The sequence below is a fragment of the Rhinichthys klamathensis genome, unplaced genomic scaffold, assembly GCF_029890125.1.
Source record: "Rhinichthys klamathensis goyatoka isolate OS25496 unplaced genomic scaffold, OSU_Roscu_1.1 h1tg000011l_1, whole genome shotgun sequence".
Taxonomy (NCBI): Eukaryota; Metazoa; Chordata; class Actinopteri; order Cypriniformes; family Leuciscidae; genus Rhinichthys; species Rhinichthys klamathensis.
The window spans coordinates 8,956,390-8,980,104 of record NW_026606564.1 but is presented as its reverse complement, the minus strand read 5'-3'; the positions used below and the strand labels follow the sequence as shown (position 1 = coordinate 8,980,104).

General features: G+C 38.2%; 4 protein-coding genes across 4 annotated transcripts in view; 2 read left to right on the top strand and 2 right to left on the bottom strand.

Annotated features, from left to right (window-relative positions):
* Positions 1–1,141: 1,141 nt before the first annotated feature.
* Positions 1,142–3,201, bottom strand: znf1008 (zinc finger protein 1008). Its single transcript, XM_056264925.1, has 2 exons — positions 3,082–3,201; positions 1,142–2,472 (listed from the first exon to the last, which is right to left on the bottom strand). Exons 1-2 carry the CDS (start codon positions 3,164–3,166, stop codon positions 1,316–1,318), a joined length of 1,242 nt encoding a protein of 413 aa, XP_056120900.1. The 5' UTR covers positions 3,167–3,201; the 3' UTR covers positions 1,142–1,315.
* Positions 3,202–5,925: 2,724 nt separating this feature from the next.
* LOC130099290 (gastrula zinc finger protein XlCGF57.1-like) lies at positions 5,926–9,988 on the bottom strand. The gene is made up of 2 exons (XM_056264903.1): positions 9,511–9,988; positions 5,926–7,377 (listed from the first exon to the last, which is right to left on the bottom strand). The coding sequence occupies exons 1-2, from the start codon at positions 9,593–9,595 to the stop codon at positions 6,197–6,199; spliced, it is 1,266 nt and encodes a 421-aa protein (XP_056120878.1). The 5' UTR covers positions 9,596–9,988; the 3' UTR covers positions 5,926–6,196.
* A 572-nt stretch (positions 9,989–10,560) lies between these two features.
* Positions 10,561–14,128, top strand: LOC130099398 (gastrula zinc finger protein XlCGF7.1-like). The gene is made up of 2 exons (XM_056265093.1): positions 10,561–10,694; positions 12,969–14,128. The coding sequence occupies exons 1-2, from the start codon at positions 10,622–10,624 to the stop codon at positions 13,838–13,840; spliced, it is 945 nt and encodes a 314-aa protein (XP_056121068.1). The 5' UTR covers positions 10,561–10,621; the 3' UTR covers positions 13,841–14,128.
* Positions 14,129–22,556: 8,428 nt separating this feature from the next.
* mep1bb (meprin A subunit beta b) overlaps positions 22,557–23,715 on the top strand; it is a 37,478-nt gene continuing 36,319 nt past the window's right edge. The window contains exons 1-5 of the mRNA XM_056264807.1: positions 22,557–22,682; positions 22,896–22,914; positions 23,012–23,059; positions 23,163–23,206; positions 23,352–23,430. Of these exons, the coding sequence (XP_056120782.1) occupies positions 22,617–22,682; positions 22,896–22,914; positions 23,012–23,059; positions 23,163–23,206; positions 23,352–23,430 (256 nt within the window). The 5' untranslated portion in view covers positions 22,557–22,616. The remainder of the gene's footprint in view (positions 22,683–22,895; positions 22,915–23,011; positions 23,060–23,162; positions 23,207–23,351; positions 23,431–23,715) is intronic.

Here is a 23,715-nt window from a genome sequence, read left to right as displayed (position 1 = left end):
TAAAGGCACATTTATTAAATGGTTCCACTTTACAGTGTTGCTATAAACCAGTACAGGTTAATTAAATATAAAACGACAACATTTAATGCTTCCATCAAGGCAGGAATCAACAGTATTACAATAAAGTTAAAATGAAGATACCAATGTTAAAAAAAACCCCTGTTCATTTAAAGTAAAAGTGTGCTCATTGCATGCTCCCTTCTTTAGCTGGTAATTTATTTTATACATGGCTAGAAACACTAAAACTACATCTTAGTTGCTTGTTTATTAGTCCATTAAGTGACAAATATACATGGTTAATGTACCCTACTAGAGCACAAACTGACTAGCCTGGGAAAACCCAGACAACTTCCGGCAAATTTAGATTTGCTCTGAAAGTTAGTCTGGCAAAGAGCTCATTCAAGCCCATTTCCAATCCGTCGAAATCGCGGCACCAATCAGAAACGTTGGGGCGGGCTTTACACGATGACGACAGCGCTGGGATTTTGAAGCAGATTTTGTAGCCTACATTACAAAGATGGATGCCGCCGTCGAACATCACTCGTTTGAATCAGCTATCGCGTCTGTTTTAAGCGATTTGAACGTTTCCTTTTTGTTAAAAACCAGCAAAGAACAACAATCGGAGATGTTTCTCCGCCGCTCTGCATACGTCATCTCCTTCATCGCTCTGATTGGTTTTAGGTCTATCCGCGACGTCCGTTGGTGACGTCATTCTGGAAATGATTTGTCTATGACGCTTTGCCAGACCATAACTCAGTTACAACTGAGAATGGTCTGGTTTTAACCAGGCTACAAACTGACACATTTCAAGCATGATTGATTTTTGCAATAAAAACAAATGATACTTCAATCATTTACAGTACTGAAGAAGAGCTATAATTTACAAAATTACATTTGAAAGATTTATTAAAGATAAATAAACTGGGAAGAACTTAAAGACCGTTATGCATTAACTAACATTAACAATGAGCGAAACATTTGCTACAGTATTTATTTATCTTTGTTAACGTTATTCAATGAAAACTCAACTGTTCATGTCAGCTCAGGTCCATTAAATATCAACTAAATTTTGAATTTAATAATGTGTTAGAAAATGTTGAACTTGATAAATGCTTAAGTAGTATTTTTAACTTTTTTCTTTACATAATTCCATTGTTAGTTCATGTTAACTAACGTAGTAAACCAATGTTAAGTAATATAACCTTATTGTAAGGTTTTACCACACACTGATATCAGTATAGTTGATAAATGCTACCACGTGCAAATAATAGTAATCATTTTTTATATTTCTATACAACTTTAAGGAGAACTTGGCTCACTTTCTCAACTTTGGGCAAGCCTTTTTTAAATGTTTCCCTAGACTACCATATCGGCTGAAAGTCTTCCCACATGAAGGGCAGAGGTACGGCTTCTCTCCAGTGTGCACTCGCTCGTGCACTTTCAGGCCTGATGACTGAGTGAAACTCTTTTCACAGTGTGAACACTTGTAAGGTTTTTCTCCAGTATGGATTCGTTCATGCACTTTCAGTTCTGCAGCTCTAGCAAAGGTTTTCCCACAGTCCAAGCACACGTAGGGTTTCTCACCAATATGTGTTTTCTGATGGTCTTTAAAACCATGCAGCCACAAAAAACTCTTCCCACAAAAAGAACACACGTAACGTCTTTCATCTTCGTGAATCCTCATGTGTGTCTTTAAGTGAACGGCCAAAAAAAACTTCTTATCACAGCGCTCACAGTTAAATGGTCTTTCTCCAGTGTGAGACAGCAAGTGAGTTTTGAGATTGCAGGCCTCTGAAAATCTCCTGCCACACTCAGAGCACTGGTGTAATTTCTCTCCAGAATGAACCTTCATGTGAACCTTTAATGTGCTCTGTTGTGTGAAACTCTTCCCACACAACATGCATGCGAAAGGCCTTTCTCCCGTGTGAGTTTTCGCGTGTTCCCTAAGAACTTCTTTTTGTTTGTAACTCTTTCCGCACTGAGGGCAGGTGAAAGGCCTCTCTCTAGAGTGAATCCTTATGTGCCTCTTAAGCTCTCCTGAACTTGGGAAACTCTTTCGACATTGTCGGCAGGTAAAAGGCCTCTCGCCTGTGTGAATTCGTATGTGCCTCTTAAGTCCTCCTGAATTAGTGAAACTCTTGCTACACTGAGGGCATGTGAAAGGCCTCTCACCTGTGTGAATCCTAAAGTGATCCTTAAGGCTTCCTTTGCATGTGAAACTCTTCGCACACTGAGGGCAGGTGTACGGTCTCTCACCTGTGTGAATTACCATGTGAACCTCAAGGTGTCCTTTACGTGTGAAACTCTTTCCACACCGAGAGCAGGCGAAAGAGCTTTTAGCTTCAGTTCTTTTTTGTGAAACGTTCTTTTCAGTCTCTGAGCAACTTGAAGACTTGTCCCTCATTTTTAATTTATGAGGCTTCTTCTTCGCCCCATTCAGGTCTCGACTTTCATCTTTCACTTCCATTGGGTCTAAAATGAACATAGTGAACAAAAAAAAACTATTTAAGTACACCAAATATAACAAGACGGATAAAGAACTAAACAAAATAATCCCAAATAGATTGACATTTGATGCGTTCAGGGCTGTTAAAATGGACGTGTAAACGTTCGATTCAAGCGTGATAAGACAGAAGAGATCTCCTGTCCGTGTGACAAATGTGGCATTTATTATAATGGGTTTATGTGAAGATTGTTTTAAGTTCACAAAAATTAAAAGCCGTTATATTTTTTAAAGCTTAATAAATGTTAAAATGATACTGTCATGCTGAATGTCTAAAATTAAGGGAGGAAAAAATCTATTTCATAGAGACATCAGTTAGCAGTGTTGGTATCGGAGATACTGGCCTTCTTTCATAAAAAGATAAAATATTAAATGTGAAATTATTACAATATAAAAGTAGATTAAAAACTTTAATGTTAGGTGTGATTAATCACAATTAATTACAGAATAATTTGCGATTCACTTTTTATGGATTGACAGCTCTAATAAATACACATTTTTATGCCATTTAAGTTAGCCTCTCTGAGGCTTTGTTACTTTAATGTTAATAATTTTATTAATCAAGAATGATCACCAACCTCTTTGTTCCTCCGTATCTTCATCTTTCATTCTGCATGCTTCTGTCTCACTCATGTCTCCACTTTCCTCTTTAACAGCCTCCATCTTTACAGTATGTCAGGAAGAGCTGTCAAAACTCAAGACTTCGTCACGTTTACAATTATAATATCAACGGAAAGAAAATAAACAACGAAATATATCAATCTGTTCCACGTGAGGAGACATTTCACTGATAGAAAAATCAATGTAAGTTACGATATTTACAAGAACTCAACAAATAAAGCATTAACGTTACAATATTAAAATCGAGAATAAAATCTATTAGTAAATGAATTATCGAGAATAATAATGTATCTTGGATACTTTTGTAAAACATAAATCATTTAATGTAATTTTGTCCACCTTACATGCATATTCTTCCGCTTAAAAACACGAACCTCTTCTCGACCGATTTTCAGCAGAGCTGGCGCAGCCCTGATGACGTCACTGGCAAGCGACCGAGGTTCTTCTAAATACCTTTTAACGGCGGTTTGCAAACTAAAACAGTGCATTGCCGCCACCGTCTGTTAGCCAAGATTAGAAATAGAAGAAGATAGTAAAAGACTAAACGAGAAAAAATGAAAGAAATCAGGACATATCCGTCAAAAATGGACACATTTGTAAAAAATCGTATGCATTTTAAGTTTCCAGAAATTGTTCAAATTCTCCAGAAAATGTCCCACTTGATCAGAAAAACATACAAAACCATATAAGTCTATTAGAACATATGATCAAATATTACCAAAACCCTCTATACTGCTACTTGGTCAGAGACACAATCTTAACACAGTGTGGCAGTGTTTGCAACTCACCTACAGTCTTGTTGGGGCTACAGGTCACTATGCTTGCACTTCGACCTGAGTGGTGTTGAATTGTAGGAAACACTGAGTGTATTGCAGTACAAACAGCGTCAGACGGAGCTAGGAGAAGATGCTGATCAGAAGTACACTCCAGCAGACTGAACTGCTTGACTGTTGCTAAATGCTACAGCAATTAAAACAGGTCTCTTTTTTAAAAATTGTATTGAAATAAAGAAAGAAGAAACTATAAACTTCAAGGTGAAAGTATTTATTATGCATTTGTTTTCATACAAAAATGAAAGTGATAGTAGCGCATCAAATCTCTGACCAGCCTCCTATCTCTTACGTCTGTTGGGTTATTGTGTCCAAACTTGGCCTTCACCTGTAGAATAGATTAAAGTAAGCTTGTGCTTTAACTTCAGTGTCAGTGAAGGAGATTTTTCAGTGAGGGAGGGCAGTCTTTGTAACCAAAAAATAATCAATTGTCCTTTAACTGCACAGGGAATGAGATTACATATAATTCTTTTAAAATGCATAATCTCTTCCTACAGGTAATTCTGCATCATGTATTGATGGCCATTTTGCTTCCAAATTTGAAATGCATGACAATTATATAGTGGATAAAAGTAATGAGTTCCATTTTATTGTATAACCATTGGACTATTAGACAAATTATTACATCACTATCCAAATTGATACAAAATGTTATACTATTAGCATTAACCCATACATTCACACTTCTGCTGATATGTACAGTTCTACATCTAGAATCGCATAGGATTCATTTAATTACAGACATACCGACAAACATCACACATCTAATGAGATTATTTACAAGGACTTGCCCAAAATTATGCAAGAATGTAAATTCTATAGAAAATTTTGCTTTGAAAAAATAAATGTGTGAGATGATGTCAAGCTGTAGACAATTTCTGATGGGAAGTAATGACTGCTGTGTATCATATTCATAACAATGCTTTACAGTCATGCATATTCACTTCACACCCAGTGGATTCTCATGAAAAGCACAAGTGCGCTGAAAACCTCAGAGGCTTAATGACGTTTACTATTTCTAAAGTGTCTTTCAGTTATAGCCTGTATACTATTCTAATGATTGGAACTTTCTATTGTAAGCACTTCTTGTGTTGTTGCCCCCATAAGATGAATCATTGTATGTATTCCTCATTTGTAAATCCCTTTGGTTTGCTAAATAAATATAAAAGGAAGAGTAAATCAGTGTATTGGTAAAAGTACTCTAGTGTACTTCCACAATCCAAGCACAAACAATATTCCTACATAACAGAGAGAGAAAAGATGCATTTGACTGGCTGTGAGTCATTTTTTCATCACTTGTTTCGCATCATAGTGTTTCATCATCACTTTTTTTCCATCTTAACTATATGCATTTGTTGTCTTTCCATGATTTATGCAAATAAAAACAAAGTAGGAAAACCTTAGACCCTTTTAATCCATACAATAATAGTAGTTGATGGCTAAGCTTACAATAGGACACTGATTGCAATAGCACTCAATTTAAAAAAAAAAGTAGTTCTTTTTTTCTTCTATGATGAAGAACTATGATGACCAAAATTACATTTTAAAGATATGATAGAGGATATAAGAATGAATAACAGGCTTATATTGACATTGTTTGACCAATGATGTGCAAAAAAATAGTAGTCATTTAGAATATTACTATTCTCTTAGACTTAGAGCATCCCTAGTAATTTTGTAGCATTTCACAGAAATACACTTTGTCCTCCCTTAATATTCCTGTCTAAATTTCCACAAATGCTTTTTGGAGGATATTCTGTCAAGTATTTGACTTAAAGTTAGAGCTGCATGTTGGCGCTGCCGCTGATCCAGAGAGAGCAGTTGTCATGTGTGAAACAGCTTCACAAACAGTCTTTTCAACCACACAATATTTGTGTAGCAAATATTCAAATTATCACAGAAGTGGATACAAGTTTATAGTTCGGATATAAACACTTCTGTCTACGGAAGTGATCAAAATAGAGCAAATCAACTTTTGGAAGTAACTAGGCACTTCAAATAACAATTTGTGTCATTGAATCATTCACTGAAACCATTTTTTTTTTTAAAATAATTAATTTAAATGAATTAAACATTTTAAAAAAGACTGCAGCAATTAACATTTTGTCAGAACCTCTAGTAAATTACATGTTATTTTGTTATTGTGTTGTAATATTTAGAATCGTGATCTCTATTTGAAGAAAAAAAAAATCGTGATTCTCAATTTATCAAGAATAGTGCAGCTCTTCAAGGTGAACTTTGCTCAGTTTCTCAACTTTGGGCAAGCATTTTTTAAATGCTTCCCTAGATTTCCATATCGGCTGAAAGTCTTCCCACATGAAGGGCAGAGGTACGGCTTCTCTCCAGTGTGCACTCGTTCGTGAATTTTCAGGGCTCCTGACTGAGTGAAACTCTTTTCACAGTGTGAACACTTGTAAGGTTTTTCTCCTGTATGGATTCGTTCATGCACTTTCAGTTCACCGGCTCTAGTAAAAGTACTTCCACAGTCCAAGCACACGTAGGGTTTCTCACCAATATGTGTTTTCTGATGGTCTTTAAACCCGTTAAGCCACAAAAAACTCTTCCCACAAAAAGAACACACGTAACGCGTTTCATCTTCGTGGATCCTCATGTGTGTCTTCAAGTGAACGGCCAAAAAAAACTTCTTATCACAGCGCTCACAGCTAAATGGTCTTTCTCCAGTGTGAGACAGCAAGTGAGTTTTGAGATTGCCAGCTTCTGCAAATCTCCTGCCACACTCAGAGCACTGGTGTAATTTCTCTCCAGAATGAACCTTCATGTGCCTTTTCAAGCTTCTTTGATGTGTGAAACTCTTCCCACACAACATGCATGCAAAAAGCTTCTCTCCAGAATGAATTTTGGTGTGTTCCTTAAGACCTTCCTTTTGTGTGAAACTCTTTCCGCACTGAGGGCAGGTGAAAGGCCTCTCACCGGAGTGAATTCGCAAGTGCCTCTTAAGGTCTCCTGAACTTGTAAAACACTTTTCGCACTGAGAGCATGTGAACGGCTTCTCTCCAGTGTGAATCCTTATGTGCCTCTTAAGGTCTTCTTGACGTGCAAAACTCCATCCACACTGAGGGCATGTGAAAGGCTTCTCTCCAGAGTGGATTTTGAAGTGATCCTTAAGGCTTCCTTTGCATGTGAAACTCTTCGCACACTGAGGGCAGGTGTACGGTCTCTCACCTGTGTGAATTATCATGTGAATCTTCAGATGTCCTTTGCGAGTGAAACTCTTTCCACACTGAGAGCAAGTAAAAGAGTTTTTGGCTTCTGTTTTCTGCGCTGTTTCTTGTGAAAGATTATTATCATTCTCTGACCAACTACAAGACTGTTCTTCATTTATGAGATGATGAGGTTCCTTGTATAGATCTTTCTTCTCCACTTCATTCAGTTCTTGATGTTCCTCTTTCACTTCTATCAGGCCTAAAACATGTTTAATTGTCCAAATCAATTCAAGAATGACACATTAAAATGCAATCTAACAATTTCCCAGCTAACGGGGAAACATTCTCAGAACTTAAGCAAACCTTATGGTTTTCTCAAAGTTATGAACAAACGTTCTTCCAGTAACGTTAATAGAACATTCGTCAAAACGCTAGCACAAAAAAAAAAAATATGTATACATTATTAATGGAACTTTTTTCTGAAATGTATTAGTTTTTCTAACTTAAAAAAAAAAAAAAAATCCTAGTTGGTTCAATCAAATTTAACATTCCAATAATGTTAGCAAAATTATGAATGCAATATTCCCTAAAAGGGATACTTCACCCAAAAATGAAAATTCATTCATTCATTACTCACCCTCATGTTGTTCCAAACCCGTAAGACTTTTGTTCATTTTCGGAACACAAGTGAAGATCTTTTTGATTAAATCTGAAAGCTTTCTGCCCTTCCATTGACAGCTACTCAACTACCATTTTGATGATTCAAAAAGTTCATATAGAGATTGTGAAACTAATTCATATGAATTGAGCGGTTTAGTCCAAATATCCTGAAGAGACTTGATAGCTTTATGATGAACATGTTGAATTTAGGCTATTATTCACATATAAACATTGATCAGCAAACATAAACAGAAGCTCAACCGAGCCTGCTTGACGTGCGAGAAGAAACCTCATTGGTTCTTGCTGAAGCTCAAACGTGCTGCGTAACACGAGAATAAACCTCATTGGTTCTTGCTTAAAGGGATAGTTCACTTTGAAATTAATTTTTGGTATGTTTTAGCTTACCTCAAGGGCATCCAAGATGTAGTGTCTTTGTTTCCGCAGTATTTTCAATTTTGATATTTTTAGGTCAAACCGTTCTTGTTTGTCAGTGATATAATGCAGGTCTATGGTCACCACCTCAAAGAGCATGCACAGAGAAGTCCAAATTAAACATGATTTAATGACTCGTAAATGTAAGTACACATTGATGGCCTAAGACACGAAACGAGCGGTTTGTGTGAGAAAACGAACAGTATTTATATCGTTTTTACCTCTTGTAAACACAGCCACGTCCAAGTGATCTGAGGGCGCGGGCGCTTCGGTCTGGAAGTGATCTCTCGCGCGTATACGTCACTCATTGTTTACACAGAGATTTCGGAAGTGTTACCTTTCACTGTGAAGATCTAAACATATTTAGATATACAGGAAATCACAATGGAAGACGATTTCGCTATATCAACAGATAACGTTGAGGGTTTTTTCGCAACCGCGCGAGAGATCACTTCCGGCGCTTGCGCAGACCAAAGCGCCCGCGCCATCAGATCACTTGGACGTGGCTGTGGTTACAAGAGGTAAAAACTATATAAATACTGTTCGTTTTCTCACACAAACCGCTCGTTTCGTGTCTTAGGCCATCAATGTGTACTTACATTTACGAGTCATTAAATCATGTTTAATTTGGACTTCTCTGTGCATGCTCTTTGAGGTGGTGACCATAGACCTGCATTATATGACTGACAGACAAGAACGGTTTGACCTAAAAATATCAAAATTGAAAATACTGCGGAAACAAAGACACCTACATCTTGGAGGCCCTTGAGGTAAGCTAAAACATACCAAAAATTAATTTCAAAGTGAACTATCCCTTTAAGCTCAAATGTGATGCATTACACAAGTGAAACTCATTGGTTCTTGCACGTCAAGCAAACATGCTTGAACTTCCGTTTATCATAACTGATTTGTGTGTTGATGAATGTTTATATGTGAAGGTTTGGAATGACATGAGGGTGAATAACTAATGACAGAATTTTCATTTTTGGATTGACTATACATTTAACATTTATATAACCAATAAAAAAAACGTGTTTTAAAGCATGTTTATAAAGCAAAAATGTTTTAAACGTTCAGAGAAACAGAAATAAAGTTTTAAAAAATAAAGAACATTAGCAGAACGTGCTTTGAACATGTTTTTGTTAGCTGGGTTAATGCCATCTGAGCTGTTATGATCATTTATGCATTTTGTAACATTTTCACTAAAACACACTGTTTTATTTAACAGCTCCTGTGAACTGTTCCAAGAATTTATTCATTGTCAGCAGTCATTAATGAAGAATCAAGAATTGACACCAACCTCTTTGTTCCTCAGTATCTTCATTTTCCATTCTGCATGCTTCTGCCTGACTCATGTCTTCTCTCTCCTCTTTAATAAACTCCATCTGTATAATAATATGTCACTCAGATCTCAGCTGGGGTTTTACTGCTTGTTTGGAAAGGAGACTTTGTCACATTTGAGATTATGGAAAAATTTGAATGGAATGATCAAAGCTAAATAAATATGCAAAATAAATCCTTGTTCCATAATAACACTCATAAATGTTGCGCCATTTGAAAGAGACAAACAGCACTTTACAAAAAGCATTACAATAATATGGCGATAATCTACGTTCACATTACATTACGCTAAATGCAGTAATACTGCCATGTTGTTTCAGAACATTTGTAAATAACATGAACTACTTTCGAAGGTTTCGTAACTATTTATACACCTTAAACCGTAAACACAACACAAATTTCACAGCAGTCTGAGTGCGCCGCAGCTCGTGTGACGTCATTTCAACTACGCAGCAAAATAAAGGTCTTTAGGAAATAATACAAAATGTAAGTCAGAGGGTCATTTTGGTGACATATATTAAAAAGCTACATTTGTTATCCAGTGGTATGGTGATATATCAACGTTATAAGAGCATACAATGTCATTTTAGTCTGTACGGTTTTCAACGTCCTCTCCAACCCTGTAGGTGGCGGAAATGCACCGAGATCAGTTTGCAAACCTCTAAAAAAATATAAAGAATTAGAAATACGTTTTCGCATTTAGCAAGAGGAGAAAGGTTTTGTAAAGCATCTCCGATCTGGATAAGCGACAGAGGGTCGATCCGTTTAAAGATGTGATAGTGTTGGCTTATCATAAGCTCGGAAGTGAAAAACGTAAACAAACGCGGCACGTGCTTTTAGCGCGTAATAGATGTGTATGAGTTGGCATTCAGGCCAATAAATATTTTCGAATATTTTCATCTCCGTAAACGTGGCAAAGTCTCGTTACCAAACGAAACAGGAAAGGTACAGGTGTAACAGCTCACATATTTGATGAAGTTTGCATCATTGCTCGTTATTTTCCTTTTTATATTACTGTGAAGCAGCATTGAAACAATCAATGCTGATATCTGTCTGGCATTCTCGTAAGGATGGAGTTTATTAAAGATGAGAGTGATGCAGAAGCATGCCGAGTGAAAGATGAAGATACTGAAGAACAAATAGGTTGGTGAGTTTTCACTAATGAAACTGTTAAGTTCTAATAGCGTTGGTTTAGAAAACCATGGCATTAGTGGAGACGGGAGTTTTTGTCCATCCATTGCTCTGTGTTTTAGCCCTGTCTCAAACTCAAACTTACATGGAATTTCTCCTTTCTATTATATTTACATGCATGAATACTTTGTTAAATGCACTTTCTCACAATTGTTTTTGTATCAGCCCCACACCCCATTTCAATTGAAGCATTTTAATTCAAAGGGTAAACATGGGAGGAATTCCATTTTAATTTCAAGTTGCGAAGTACTGAACTAATATATCAAATATTTAAAGATTAAAAAACAGCAGAGTTAGTTACTCTCACAGATGTGGCAAATGTAGTTACACTAAACTTTTTTTATTCATGCTTTGCGGTTTCAGTAAAAGTACATTGGAAAGTGTTACACATGTTATATCAATCACTAGTTGGTCAGCTTAACATTTGTTTTTTCAAGTAATTATCATAAATTATAGATAAATGCAGATGCACATACACATTCTGTCAAATAAAAACCTACAATTGTAACATCAAATTATACCACAGAAGTGAAATGTTTTTTGGGGTTTTTTCAACCTCAAATTGAGTTTTGTTCTGAAAATCCTTTCAGATACTTACACCATCTGATGTCGTGTGTGTGATTTAATCCCTGTAGCTCATTTATAACTGGTTAAACTGTTTCACCTTACCATTTGATACAACACTCCCTGGTCACTTACTAAAATAACATTGTTAAAGAGATAGTTCACCCAAAAGTGAAAATTTGGTCATAAAAAGCTCACCCTCTTGTTGTTTCAAACCCATAAGCCTTGCATTCATCTTCGGAACACAAATGAAGATTTTTGATGAAATCTGAGAGCTTTCTGTCCCTCCATTGACAGCTACGCAACTACCACTTTGACATAAAGTTCATAAAGAGATCCATATGAATTGAGCGGTTTAGTCCAAATTTTCTGAAGAGACACGATCACTATATGATGAACAGATTGAATTTAGGCTTTTATTCATATATAAACATAAACATTCACCAACTCACACATCAGTTGTGGTAAACAGAAGCAAGTATGTTCACTTGACGTATGAGAACCAATGAGGTTCATTCTCGTGTTACGCAGGTTTGGTTGAGCTTCTGTTTATGTCCGCTGATCAATGTTTAATAAAAGCTTAAACTCAATCTGTTCATCATAAAGCAATCGAGTCTCTTCAGAAAATCTTTGGACTAAACCACTCTATTCATATGGATAGAACACATTTTTTGAAGCGTCAAAGTGGTAGTTGCGTAGCTGTGGAGGGACAGAAAGCTCTCGGATTTCATCAAAAGATCTTCATTTGTGTTCCGAAGATGAACGGAAGTCTTGCAGGTTCGGAACGACATGAGGGTGAATAATTAGTGACAATTTAAATGTTTTGAGTGAATTATCCTTTTAATAATATGAGGACAGATACCGCAATGATTTGTATATTTGCAGTGCATCATTCAGCACATCAAAGATCTGATAAAAATAGATACGTGACAGCTGTTGCTTTATGCCATTAAAGGGATAGTTCACTTTGAAATTAATTTTTGATATGTTTTAGCTAACCTTAAGGGCATCCAAGATGTAGGTGTCTTTGTTTCCGCAGTAGTTTCAATTTTGATATTTTTAGGTCAAACCGTTCTTGTCTGTCAGTGATATAATGCAGGTCTATGGTCACCACCTCAAAGAGCATGCACAGAGAAGTCCAAATTAAACATGATTTAATGACTCGTAAATGTAAGTACACATTGATGGCCTAAGACACGAAACGAGCGGTTTGTGTGAGAAAACGAACAGTATTTATATCGTTTTTACCTCTTGTAAAGCACAGACCAAAGCGCCCGCGCCCTCAGATCACTTGGACGTGGCTGTGGTTACAAGAGGTAAAAACGATATAAATACTGTTCGTTTTCTCACACAAACCGCTCGTTTCGTGTCTTAGGCCATCAATGTGTACTTACATTTACGAGTCATTAAATCATGTTTAATTTGGACTTCTCTGTGCATGCTCTTTGAGGTGGTGACCATAGACCTGCATTATATCACTGACAGACAAGAACGGTTTGACCTAAAAATAACAAAATTGAAAATACTGTGGACACAAAGACACCTGCTAAAACGTATCAAAAATTAATTTCAAAGTGAACTATCCCTTTAACCTTGGATCATTGTTATTTTTGATTTCCCCTTTTGTGAATTGATTTTTGACCGTATTCTGTTTTCTTTTAGACCCGGTGCAAGTGAAAGAAGAAAGTCAAGTGAATGACACAGAGGAGACATATCTGTATCAAGAAGCTCATAGTTTCAGAAGTGGAGGAAAATCTTTTAGTTGTTCAGAATTGAAACAGAATCTCTCACAAGAAACGAAGCGGAGAACAGAAGCCAACAGTTGTTTCACCTGCCCTGAGTGTGGAAAGAGTTTCACACATAAAGGACACTTCAATGAACACGTCAAAATTCACTCCGGAGTGAAGCCCTTCACCTGCCCTCATTGTGAAAAGAGTTTCACGTGTAAAGGACACCTTAAAAGGCACGTACGGATTCACACCGGAGAGAGGCCGTACACGTGCAGTCAGTGTGGAAAGAGTTTCAAATGTGCGACGAACCTCAAAGATCATCAGCGCTCGCACTCTGGAGAAAGGGCGTTTAAGTGTGATCAGTGTGGTAAAAAATTTATTTTGGCATCAAGCCTAAAGGCCCACATAAAAATTCATACAAATGAGAAGCCGTACGTGTGTGCTGTGTGTGGAAAGGGCTTTTTGCGCTTGGGCTGTTTTAATGATCATCAGAAAATCCACACTGGCGAGAGAGCTCATATATGTTTTGAGTGTGGGGACACGTTTACTAGATCCAGTGCATTGAAACAGCACCAAAAAATCCACACTGGAGAAAAACCTTACAAGTGCTCGTATTGCGGAAAGGGTTTCACCCATTCTGGAGCCCTGAAAAGACACGAGCGAGTGCACACCGGAGAGAGGCCGTATCACTGCACTGCGTGTGGGAGGACTTTCACCCAATCCAGTGATCTACAGAATCATATAAGAAAGCCTTGTCCAATGTTGTCACACAGTGAGCAAAGTTCATCTTCAGTTGCAGTTTAAACAGTGAGAAGTTGCAGTTGTGCTGAATGAGCTGTCCTTCTGTGTAACAACTTGTTTGTACTTGCTTTACAAAACAAACTTTTCCTTTAGAAAAGCAAGGGTGTGCTGTCGCTGTCAAATGCCACAAGTTTGAAGGAACTATTTTCTTCTCTGATGGGAGTAGAAATACAACTAATTGGATTGTTAATGCACCACTATTCTTTTCCTTTCATTTGTCGTAGTTATTCAATCGGTCTGGCTGAAAATATTTCAAGACATAAAGTCAGTTTGGTCATTTCGTTTTTTTAACTGTGGCTGTCTCGTACTGTATCTTCTAATCGAAGACAGACACTAACGTCTAGTGTGGTGACTACATGCCATTTCCAGAAATAAAGCTACATTAATCTTCTACTGTGTGTGACTTATTTAATGAGCACAGAAGCAGTTTAATCAAAATTAATGTAAATGTTGTATCTCAGTTCTGCATTAAATAAATAATTATCATAGGAAGTGCTCCAGGGCCTGTTTTCCTATCATATAAGATCAGCTTAAATTATTTAACTGTCAATGATTTGACACAATTCCTGTGGCAATTGTTTCGTTATTCATAGTTATTCCTCACAGGCTTGTAGTCGTAGCCCCAGGTCCATCACCTCAACCTGTTTAATGTAAACAGAATCAGGGTATGTTTACATGATGACCATGTACTAAAAACGGAAAAGTTTTTCCACGTACAGACGACATTGTCAGAATGATCCCCGTTCCCACCACAGATCCGTGAAAACAACTAAAAACGCTGTATTATTCATGCCAGGGCAGTAGTTGATTTCATTTTGTGAAGAAACACTACGTGCCTGTAGACTTGAACACGTAATACACATGCGCAGGATGGCACCGTTTTCACAAATTCACATTTTTGTCACATTTTTCTCTGAACGTTGAGACGATAACGGTATCGTTTTCAAAAACTTGCACTTTCAGGCCCCCGAAACAATGTTGTCGTCTAAATGAACGGCTACAACATGTTAAATAAAATCAGTTTTTAGTTGCAAACGGTGTCGTGTAAATGCCCCCTTAATGGCGTCTTTTATGGAGATACTGAAAACAGTCGCTGCTTCAGTCTATCAAGAGCAGCCAGTTGGAAATAATAGGCAAAAATATATTGTATTAGATCAAGAAAGGCCACTCAAGTGCTTTATTATTTTTGTGTAAAAACAAACAAACAAACTGTTAACATTAAACAGTGTAACACAAATGAAAAAAAAAAAAAAAATGAAAAAAAAAAAAGTTCAATACGGATGGGAAATAATGTGCAAACTTGAATTGTCCACCAAATTATAATTTCCTCTGGTCAAATTGAACAATAATGCATTACAGTAAATGAGTTAAAATAATCATTGTAATTTTGGTTTGCTATATTTTATTCCTTTTAAAAAATCAATTGATGACTTCAATCAAAAAAAAAAAAAGTCAAAGAGGGCATTTCAATGAATACAAAACCTTTTATCGATTTAGTATCAGATAAAGATATGCTCTCTGATTTCAATTTTGTTTTTACCTAATTGTTACAATCACTGGTAATAAAAGAATCGCCTATATGCCAAAGTAATTTTTCAACAGAAGTGTAAACATCATTTATGCAACAAATGAATTCACGGGATAAGCTACAATCACTTAACTAACAATTTGGATGAAACTGTTTCCTTTTAAGGGATGTATTTTTTGTGTTGTGTTCAGCAGAATTATCTATTGCTACATCTTTAAGACAGAGATGCACAGACACAGTGGAAAGGAAGTTCAAAGGAAAGTTTTATTTAGCAAATATATGCAGAATCTTAAGTGAAACTAGTTTTTGATGCCAAATCAATTTTCATAATCAATGCGTTTGATGCAGGAGAAATGTGCAGAAATAAAGACCTGGGTGACTTTGACAATGGCTAAATTGTTATGGCAAGGCGATAGGGTCAGAGTATCTCTGAAACGGCAAGGCTTGTTAGGTCAGCAGTGGTGAGAATTTACCAACAGAGGAGGGACAAACCACAACTGGCGACAGGGTGTTGGACGCCCAAGGCTCATTGATGCAAATGTGCAACGAAGCCTATCCTATCTGGTCCGAGCCGACAGAAGGTCAACTGTGGCACAAGTCACACAAAACTTTAATGTTGGTAATGGGAGGAATGTGTCACAGCACATCTCTCACTATGAGGCTGTGGAGCCACAGACCAATCTGAGTGCCTATCATAACCCCTGTCCACCGTTGAGAGTGCCTTCAATGTGCATGTGAGTGTCGGACCTTGGAGCAATGGAAGAAGGTCACCTGGTCCGATGAGTCTCGTTGTCTTTTTACATCACATGGACGGCCTTATACATGTGGGCCATGTACCTGGGGAAGTGATGGCACTTTTTACAACAAAAATGAACCATCACTGAACTTACTTATGCTGGACTATGACAATATTTTCTTCTAGAGCTGCTGTACAGTTGAAACGAACATACAGTTGCATTATTTCCCTGTTATCACTGTAAAGCTGCTTTGAAACAGTCTGTATTGTAAAAAGCGCTATATAAATAGGATACACTGTGGGACGACGACAAACCGGTGGAGGGAGTGTGATGCTCTGGGCAATGTTCTGCTGGGAAACCCTGGCACATAAATTTGACATGTGCCACCCACCTAAACATTGTTGTAGACCAGGTAAACCCCTATTACAATGATGTTCCCTGGTGGAAGGGGATTATGCACCCTGCCACACTGCACATATTGATCAGGAATGGTTTGAGGAACGTAATGAAGAGTTCAAGGTGTTGCCCTGACCTCCAAATCTCAATCCAATTGAGCATGTGCTGGACAAAAAGGTTCAATCCGCGGCGTCTCCACCTCGTATCCTACAGGACTTGAAGGATCAGCTGCTGATGTCTTGGTCAAGTCAAGTCAAGTCATCTTCATTTATATAGCGCTTTTAACAATGTAGATTGTTCCAAAGCGGCTTTACAGTGATGATAGGAAATTAAAGTAACAGAGATTGCTTTGGCTATATATAACAGCTCTAGAATAAAGTTGCTAAAGTTAGTTTTGATTGATTCACTTCCGTCGCAACGATCATTAGTTATTAACTTAGGGGCCGCTAACGCGACACCGTTCTAACAGAAAACTCTTAAGTTCTCTCTATGTAAACTTTAAAAACGCGAACCTGTGAGAACGCTGATGGCAATCACATGCTTATTAAGAGTTCATTCTATAGGTATGCGCGTTTAAATATATGTGCGCAGGCATGTAGTTCTTCCCTAAAAAACCAACCCTCAACAAACTACTTGTCTGGCCTTAAAATTTATAATACAGAATGTTATCGCTTCGACGTAGCCACGTGAACCGGAATTATCCCTACAACGATTATCTGTACAGAGGTAAAGGGAAGGGAAGGAGGGCTTCACAGGGAGGGACTAGTGACACTTCAGGACTGCGTTGTCGTCGCGTCCAGACGCAGGTCCTTCATCAGATCTGGATCCGGCGGACTGCGGTAAACCTCGGGATAAACAGAGAGACTAATATTAGCGTAGATGCCATTCTTCTTATGATGTAACGAGTACATCAGGATTTATGGGAAGTGTTCCCGGTTCCGGCTGACCTAATCTATGCAGCCTAACATTGAATTATAGAAGTCTATAATGTGCTATGTGTACGCTAGGTCAAAGAGATGTGTTTTTAGTCTAGCTTTGAACTGACAGAGTGTGTCTGCTTCCCGGACAATGTTAGGAAGACTGTTCCAAAGTTTTGGTGCTAAATAGGAAAAGAATCTACCGCCAGCAATCGATTTTGATATTCTAGGTATTATCAACTGGCCGGAATTTTTAGATCGCAATAGGCGTGAAGGACTATAATGCGTTAAGAGCTCGCTCAAGTACTGGGGAGCTAAACCATTTTGTAGTAAGTAAACCGTGCTTAGTAAGTAATCAGCAATATTTGAAAATTTATACAATGTTTAATAGGGAGCCAATGCAGTGTTGACAGAACCGGGCTAATATGGTCATAATTCCTAGTTCTGGTAAGAACTCGAGCTGCTGCGTTTTGGACCAGCTGTAGTTTGTTTATTAAGTGTGCAGGGCAATCACCCAGTAGAGCATTACAATAATCTAGCCTTGAGGTCATGAACGCATGAACTAATTGTTCCGCATTCGTCAATGAGAGCATATGACGTAATTTAGATATATTATTAAGATGGAAAAATGCGGTTTTACAGATACTATTCACGTGACTTTCAAGATTTCCATTACACGAGAGTAGATGTTAAAACTTCATGCTGATTTGTACTCGGCTTTCGCCAAGATAAGCAACACTAAGATGTAGCTTTACAGTAAACTATGCTTCATCCATTTACGCTTCTTTCCATATGGTGGTGTGACTCCCCTTCTGTCCGGCGTTAACGGCTGCAGTGTACTTGGCGCGTCAGCACACACGACGGCTGCAACTACAGTGTGGTCTCCCTAGTGAACCAGCACGACAACCGTCTGGATTGAGCCGAGTAGGGGACATCTCTTGGGTCTTCAAGTGGGCACCTTCCGTCCTCAGTGTTTCGTCGACTAGCCCACGACACCTCAAGAGGGCTCGACAGTGACTCTGGCATCCCAGAGTCACCCCCCTCCGTCCCCCACTCAACTCAGCCCAGCTTACTGACCTCTACATCTCTCCGCAACCCAACCATACGTGGCAACCCGTTTGACTAAGGCTGTCGAGCACCACTGGTGAGTTAATGCAGTTTCAGTGGCAACGGTTCCGTATGGCATACCACCTATCGCAAAACACAATATCTGCCCAACCACCCGTCATTCACGCAATAAACACAGGAACGTAATTACTGTAAATACTATACAATCTATACAAATAAACCAACAGACTCTTCAAGTTTTCAAGAATTCTACGAAACCGTAGCGTGGCGGTCTGTACACAGCCAGCTAGAATCTTTCCGTCTCAACCACAGCCAGTTGCTGCTCCTTTCTGCTGCTTCAGATAAGTTCTTTACTGTGCGACGCAACTCTTGGCCGCTGAATCCGACGTCTCTGAGGAACCGGGTTGTAGAGTGTGCCACAAAACCTCGACAACCCACTTCCACTGGATAAACCTGGACTCTCCATCCTCGCTGTTCTGCTTCAGTGGCCAGATGAGCATACCGCAGTTTCTTCCTCTCATATGCCTCATCTACCGCATCCTCCCTGTTAACTCTATCAGTTGAACAATGGCCTGGGAAATGGCCTTTATACACCTTATCCTCTCCTCCTGCTTTCGCACCTCGTTGACTACCAGCTTCCTCCTTTGAGCTGGGCCTGCCTTGTGCCATTTAGGAGGAGCTAAACTGAGCCCAAAACCCCCTCTTCCATGCTGTACCTGTCCCACGATATCCCCAATTTGAAGGTCAGCCTTTGCCTCTACTACAGATTTATTTGCTGACCACTTTCTACCAGTTTTTAACACAGGGACTGCCTCCCTTACACATTTGTCGCGTGACTCTACTAAGGTCATTTCCAGTCTGACCTTGGCGCACTTAAACTCCTCGGTTAAAGCAGAGACTGGCAGCTGCAATATTCCTTTACTATAAAGTCCCACTCTGCTGAGGCAGCGTGGAACTCCCAACCATTTCCTGATGGATGAACTTATTAACGCTTCCAGCTTATCCACTGTTGTCAAAGAAACCTCATACACAGTCAGTGGCCACAGCAACCTCGGCAGTAGACCAAACTGAAAGCATCAGAGTTTTAGTTTGCCTGGTAGAGCACAGCTGTTTATGCTCTTCAACCCTTCCACTGCTTGTCGTCTAACTTCTCCCACTTGAACTGTGTCCTTTAGATCCCCATCGTACCATCTCCCAAGACTCTTCACTGGCTTCTCAGAAACTGTTGGTATTGCCTCACCATTAATGAAGAATGTTTTATCTACTACCTTTCCTTTAAATATCGAGATGCTCCTTGATTTAGAGGGCTTAAATTGCATTCGTGCCCATTCAATATTATCTATTAACTTCCCCAATAACCGATCAGTGCAGGCTACATTTGTAGTCATGGTTGTCATGTCATCCATGTATGCTCTGATTGGTGGTAGTCACATCCCAGAAGCCAAGCGCTCTCCTCCTACTACCCATCTGGATGCCCTAATGATTACTTCCATTGCCATAGTAACAGCCAGTGGAGAAATGGTGCATCCTGCCATTATTCCAACCTCTAAGCATTGCCATGTAGTGCTGAATTTTGGAGTTGAGAAACTAAATTTTAATTCTCCAAAATAGGCTTTCACTAAATTTGTTATTGACATTGGTACTGAAATGCTGAAATCAAAATCAAAAATCAAATGCTGCCCAAAGAAGCTCATGTGGCACTGAACCATATGCATTAGCCAAATCCAGGAATGTCACATGGAGCTCCTTCCTCTCCTTTTTAGCTGACTGAATTCGTTGCCAGATAACATTGATGTGTTCTAAGCATCCTGAGAACCCTGGAATGCCCGCTTTTTGAACAGAAGTGTCAATGAAGCCATTCTTTAATAGGTAGGTGGACAATCTCTGGGCAATAATGCTGAAGAAAATCTTACCTTTAACGTTTAATAGTGAAATAGGACGAAACTTACTGATGCTTGTAGCATCTTTTTCTTTAGATATAAAGACTCCACCTGCTCTGCGCCATGCTCTAGGTACAACCTGTTTTTCCCATGCCACTTTTATCAATTTCCACAGAATTCGCAGAACTCCTGAAGCACTCTTGTACACTCTGTACGGAACTCCATTAGGCCCTGGAGATGATGAAGCCCTTGCCTTTCTCACAGCCTGCTCTATCTCTTTCCACTTAGGTGCACAGACCTCCATTTGGTATTCTAGTGGGTTGATAGGTGGTATGTCTGATGGAATTGACATAGGCTCATGCCTTTTTGCATCTGTATGCGTTTCCTCCAAATATCTCTCTAGCTCAACCCTAGATGCTTTTAAAGTGCCATTCTTCTCCCTGGTGAATAACTTCTTTACGAATTTGAATGGGTCTGAAAATGAAAATGAAAGATTGCTATCAAAGAGCACACCCAGGTTCCTAACCGACAACGAAGACTTAACAGAGCAGCCATCAAGTGTTAGACAGTATTCTAGGTTATTACATGAGGAAGTTTATTGTCCAATAATTAGAATCTCTGTTTTTTTTTTCAGAATTAAGTAGTAGGAAATTACTAGTCTTCCAGTTTTTTTTATATCAGCTATGCATTCCGTTAAATTTGTGAATTGGTCAATTTCGTCAGGGTGTGAAGAAATAAACCAGAAACCAGAAACCACAGCACATCTTCAGGGCTCTCGTAGAGTCTATGCCTCGGTGGGTCGATGCTGTGTTGGCAGCACACAGAGGACCAACAGCATATTAGGCAGGTGGTCATAATGTTTTGGCTCCTCAGTTATGTAATAAATGGTTATACCCATTTATACTGTGTTAGAAAAACATTTATTTGAATAATGTTTTTTTTAAAGACAACAGAATGGGAAGTCATATCACATCTGTTGCAATGTCCAAAGTAGACTTGCACTTGATATTATCATTTTGACAGGTGTTGTACAGTACAGTAATTATTTTTTTTATCTTTACCAACCCTCCTTGGTTGAAAATGGTTCCTCAGCATCTATAGCATTACAGAGCCTGTGATGATCCATTGCACATAGTTGTCATTGAGACATGTGGTCTTTTCCCTTGTGATTTATCTTATCTCATTGAGCAATGAACAGAGTAAGTCTCATCCATTGCGGTGTGGGAAATATCCCCCACATCTTCCTCTGAATAATATCTTATAGTTTTACATTAACTGCTGAACATAAGTACTTTGCTAATCCATCCCCAAGGTAACCCATTGATTCAGAATAAACTGGTAGTGATGGATGTCTTTGTCTAGGGTGTTGTTCACTTATGACACAGTAATGACATGCACCAAGAGCTCTGGCCTCCAGGAGTGAGTAGAAATGCTCTCTTTCAAATGGACTTTGCTGATATAGTAGTAAAAAGGTCCTTTTCCCATCGTGCCCCCCTTAGTCATGGTAAATATGACAGGCACTTTCTCTATTAGAAAACAAATGTGCACTGTTTCCGAAAAACAAGGGGTTCACCCAACTTACCCACTGGCTCATTTTACCCCAGCAATGTCCCATCTGATGTCCGTCCTCATCTATGCCAGATCTGAATGATTCTTCACCAGCCACATCATGCATCCTTCTGGTAGGAACTGGAACTCATTTTTCCCCAAAACTAGACTAGACAACCTTCTGTCACTGTTACAGTAAGTGATTAATTTACATATCCTCGTTGTTAATGATCACCTAAACCTAACATTATTAATGTTAATTAACATATGGTCAGTTTTCTCATTTGTGCCAGAGAAGAATGGGATCCCTCTGCTGAATCTTGGTTCTTCGTTGAAAGAAAAAAAAATGATGTTAGGATTGTTTTTACGAAAACAAACTCCCTAAATTTATGGTTCTATTTCTTATTTTCTAACAGCCATGTTTTGCAATGCTGTTATCTCTTAAAGTACATACTTTACTCATCTTGTTTCTGATCGGATCTAACATAACTCTATTATCAGATTTGATTTTGAAAAGAGAACCAATCAGATGAACTTGTAACATTTACTGCTCTGTCAATTATTGATCTGCTGTTACTCCCTAACAGGTCCATCATGCTAGCTTTGCACTTTTTTTTATCATTTTATGCATCTTTCACAACATTGTTGTGCTGATATCAGACCAAAATTCCTCTGTCAGTCAGTCTGTGCTTCATAGCCTCAAGCATGTTTCACATATTTTTGTTTATTTTGCATATCTTATGTCTCTTTGGCTGTCAAGGTAGATGTGAGGTAAGCGACTCTTTTACACATATAATTCATATTATAATGAATATTTCAGTTTTTGTGTAAGCAAACAGAACAACTGTATTTTTACTTATTCTAAAGTAATTCGGCATGTATCAATGTGAAGTACTGGTTGTCACCAAAAAAGTCTTGTGAATATGACCATTGATATTTCACCACATTTTTTTAATGATTTCTCTTATCATGTTTTGCCTATAGGCAACACAACGAGTGATCGGTAAGTGTGCTTTCTTCTTCTCTTCTTTGCTGAGAAAGTATTTTAAATGTACAGAATGTAAAAACTATGCCTAACTGCATTGGCATTGATTTTGCAGAATATAATGTAGATGGCGGAAAAGAAGATCTGTTTGATGTTAATGAAGGTAAGGTGAAGGTCATCATTAGGTCTATAAGTGTTTGTTTTGCTTTGCATGATGGTCAGTCTCATTGACCATGGCCTTTCTGTCTTGTTTGTCATGTTTTCAGATGCGGGTCTTGATCTATTCGAGGGAGATATTTTATATGATGAGGTAACTAATTTGACCTGAAAAACAAATTCAAACAGTTTGTGTGTGGTTTGCTGTTCTCATAGCATTAATGCTGTATGTGTGAATAAAAATAATTCAGGAGTGAATTTTATATGTGACAGAATGTAACGCCCAGTTTCGGTTTCAGAAATTGGGGAGAAATTCTATAATCGGGGATGAATACAGATGGCCAAAAACAATTCCTTATTACCTTGAGGATGATTTGGGTGAGTTTATTTAGTCCATTTTTTGATGAGGATACAGTATCACGAATATAGTAAAACAGTACAACAATACATCAATAATATAAAAAATAAAACATGTTTTTTATTGTAATATATTATAAAATGTATTTTATTCCTGTGATCAAACCTGAATTTTCAGCATCATTACTTTTGTTATGAAAAGAAAGTTCAAAAGAGCAGCTTTTATTTAAAAAAAAATGTAGTAACAATTTAAAAGTCGTGGCACTTTTCATCAATTTTAATGCAATTTTAAAGCAATGCGATTTT

What these genes read in the sequence shown, in the direction of transcription:
- LOC130099398 (XM_056265093.1), top strand. Translation starts at nt 10,622, where the DNA reads ATGGAGTTTATTAAAGATGAGAGTGATGCAGAAGCATGCCGAGTGAAA. An exon ending in AGATACTGAAGAACAAATAG is followed by an intron (nt 10,695 to 12,968) that starts GTTGGTGAGTTT and finishes GTTTTCTTTTAG; the next exon opens with ACCCGGTGCAAGTGAAAGAA.
- znf1008 (XM_056264925.1), bottom strand. Translation starts at nt 3,166, where the DNA reads ATGGAGGCTGTTAAAGAGGAAAGTGGAGACATGAGTGAGACAGAAGCA. An exon ending in AGATACGGAGGAACAAAGAG is followed by an intron (nt 2,473 to 3,081) that starts GTTGGTGATCAT and finishes TGTTCATTTTAG; the next exon opens with ACCCAATGGAAGTGAAAGAT.
- LOC130099290 (XM_056264903.1), bottom strand. Translation starts at nt 9,595, where the DNA reads ATGGAGTTTATTAAAGAGGAGAGAGAAGACATGAGTCAGGCAGAAGCA. An exon ending in AGATACTGAGGAACAAAGAG is followed by an intron (nt 7,378 to 9,510) that starts GTTGGTGTCAAT and finishes AACATGTTTTAG; the next exon opens with GCCTGATAGAAGTGAAAGAG.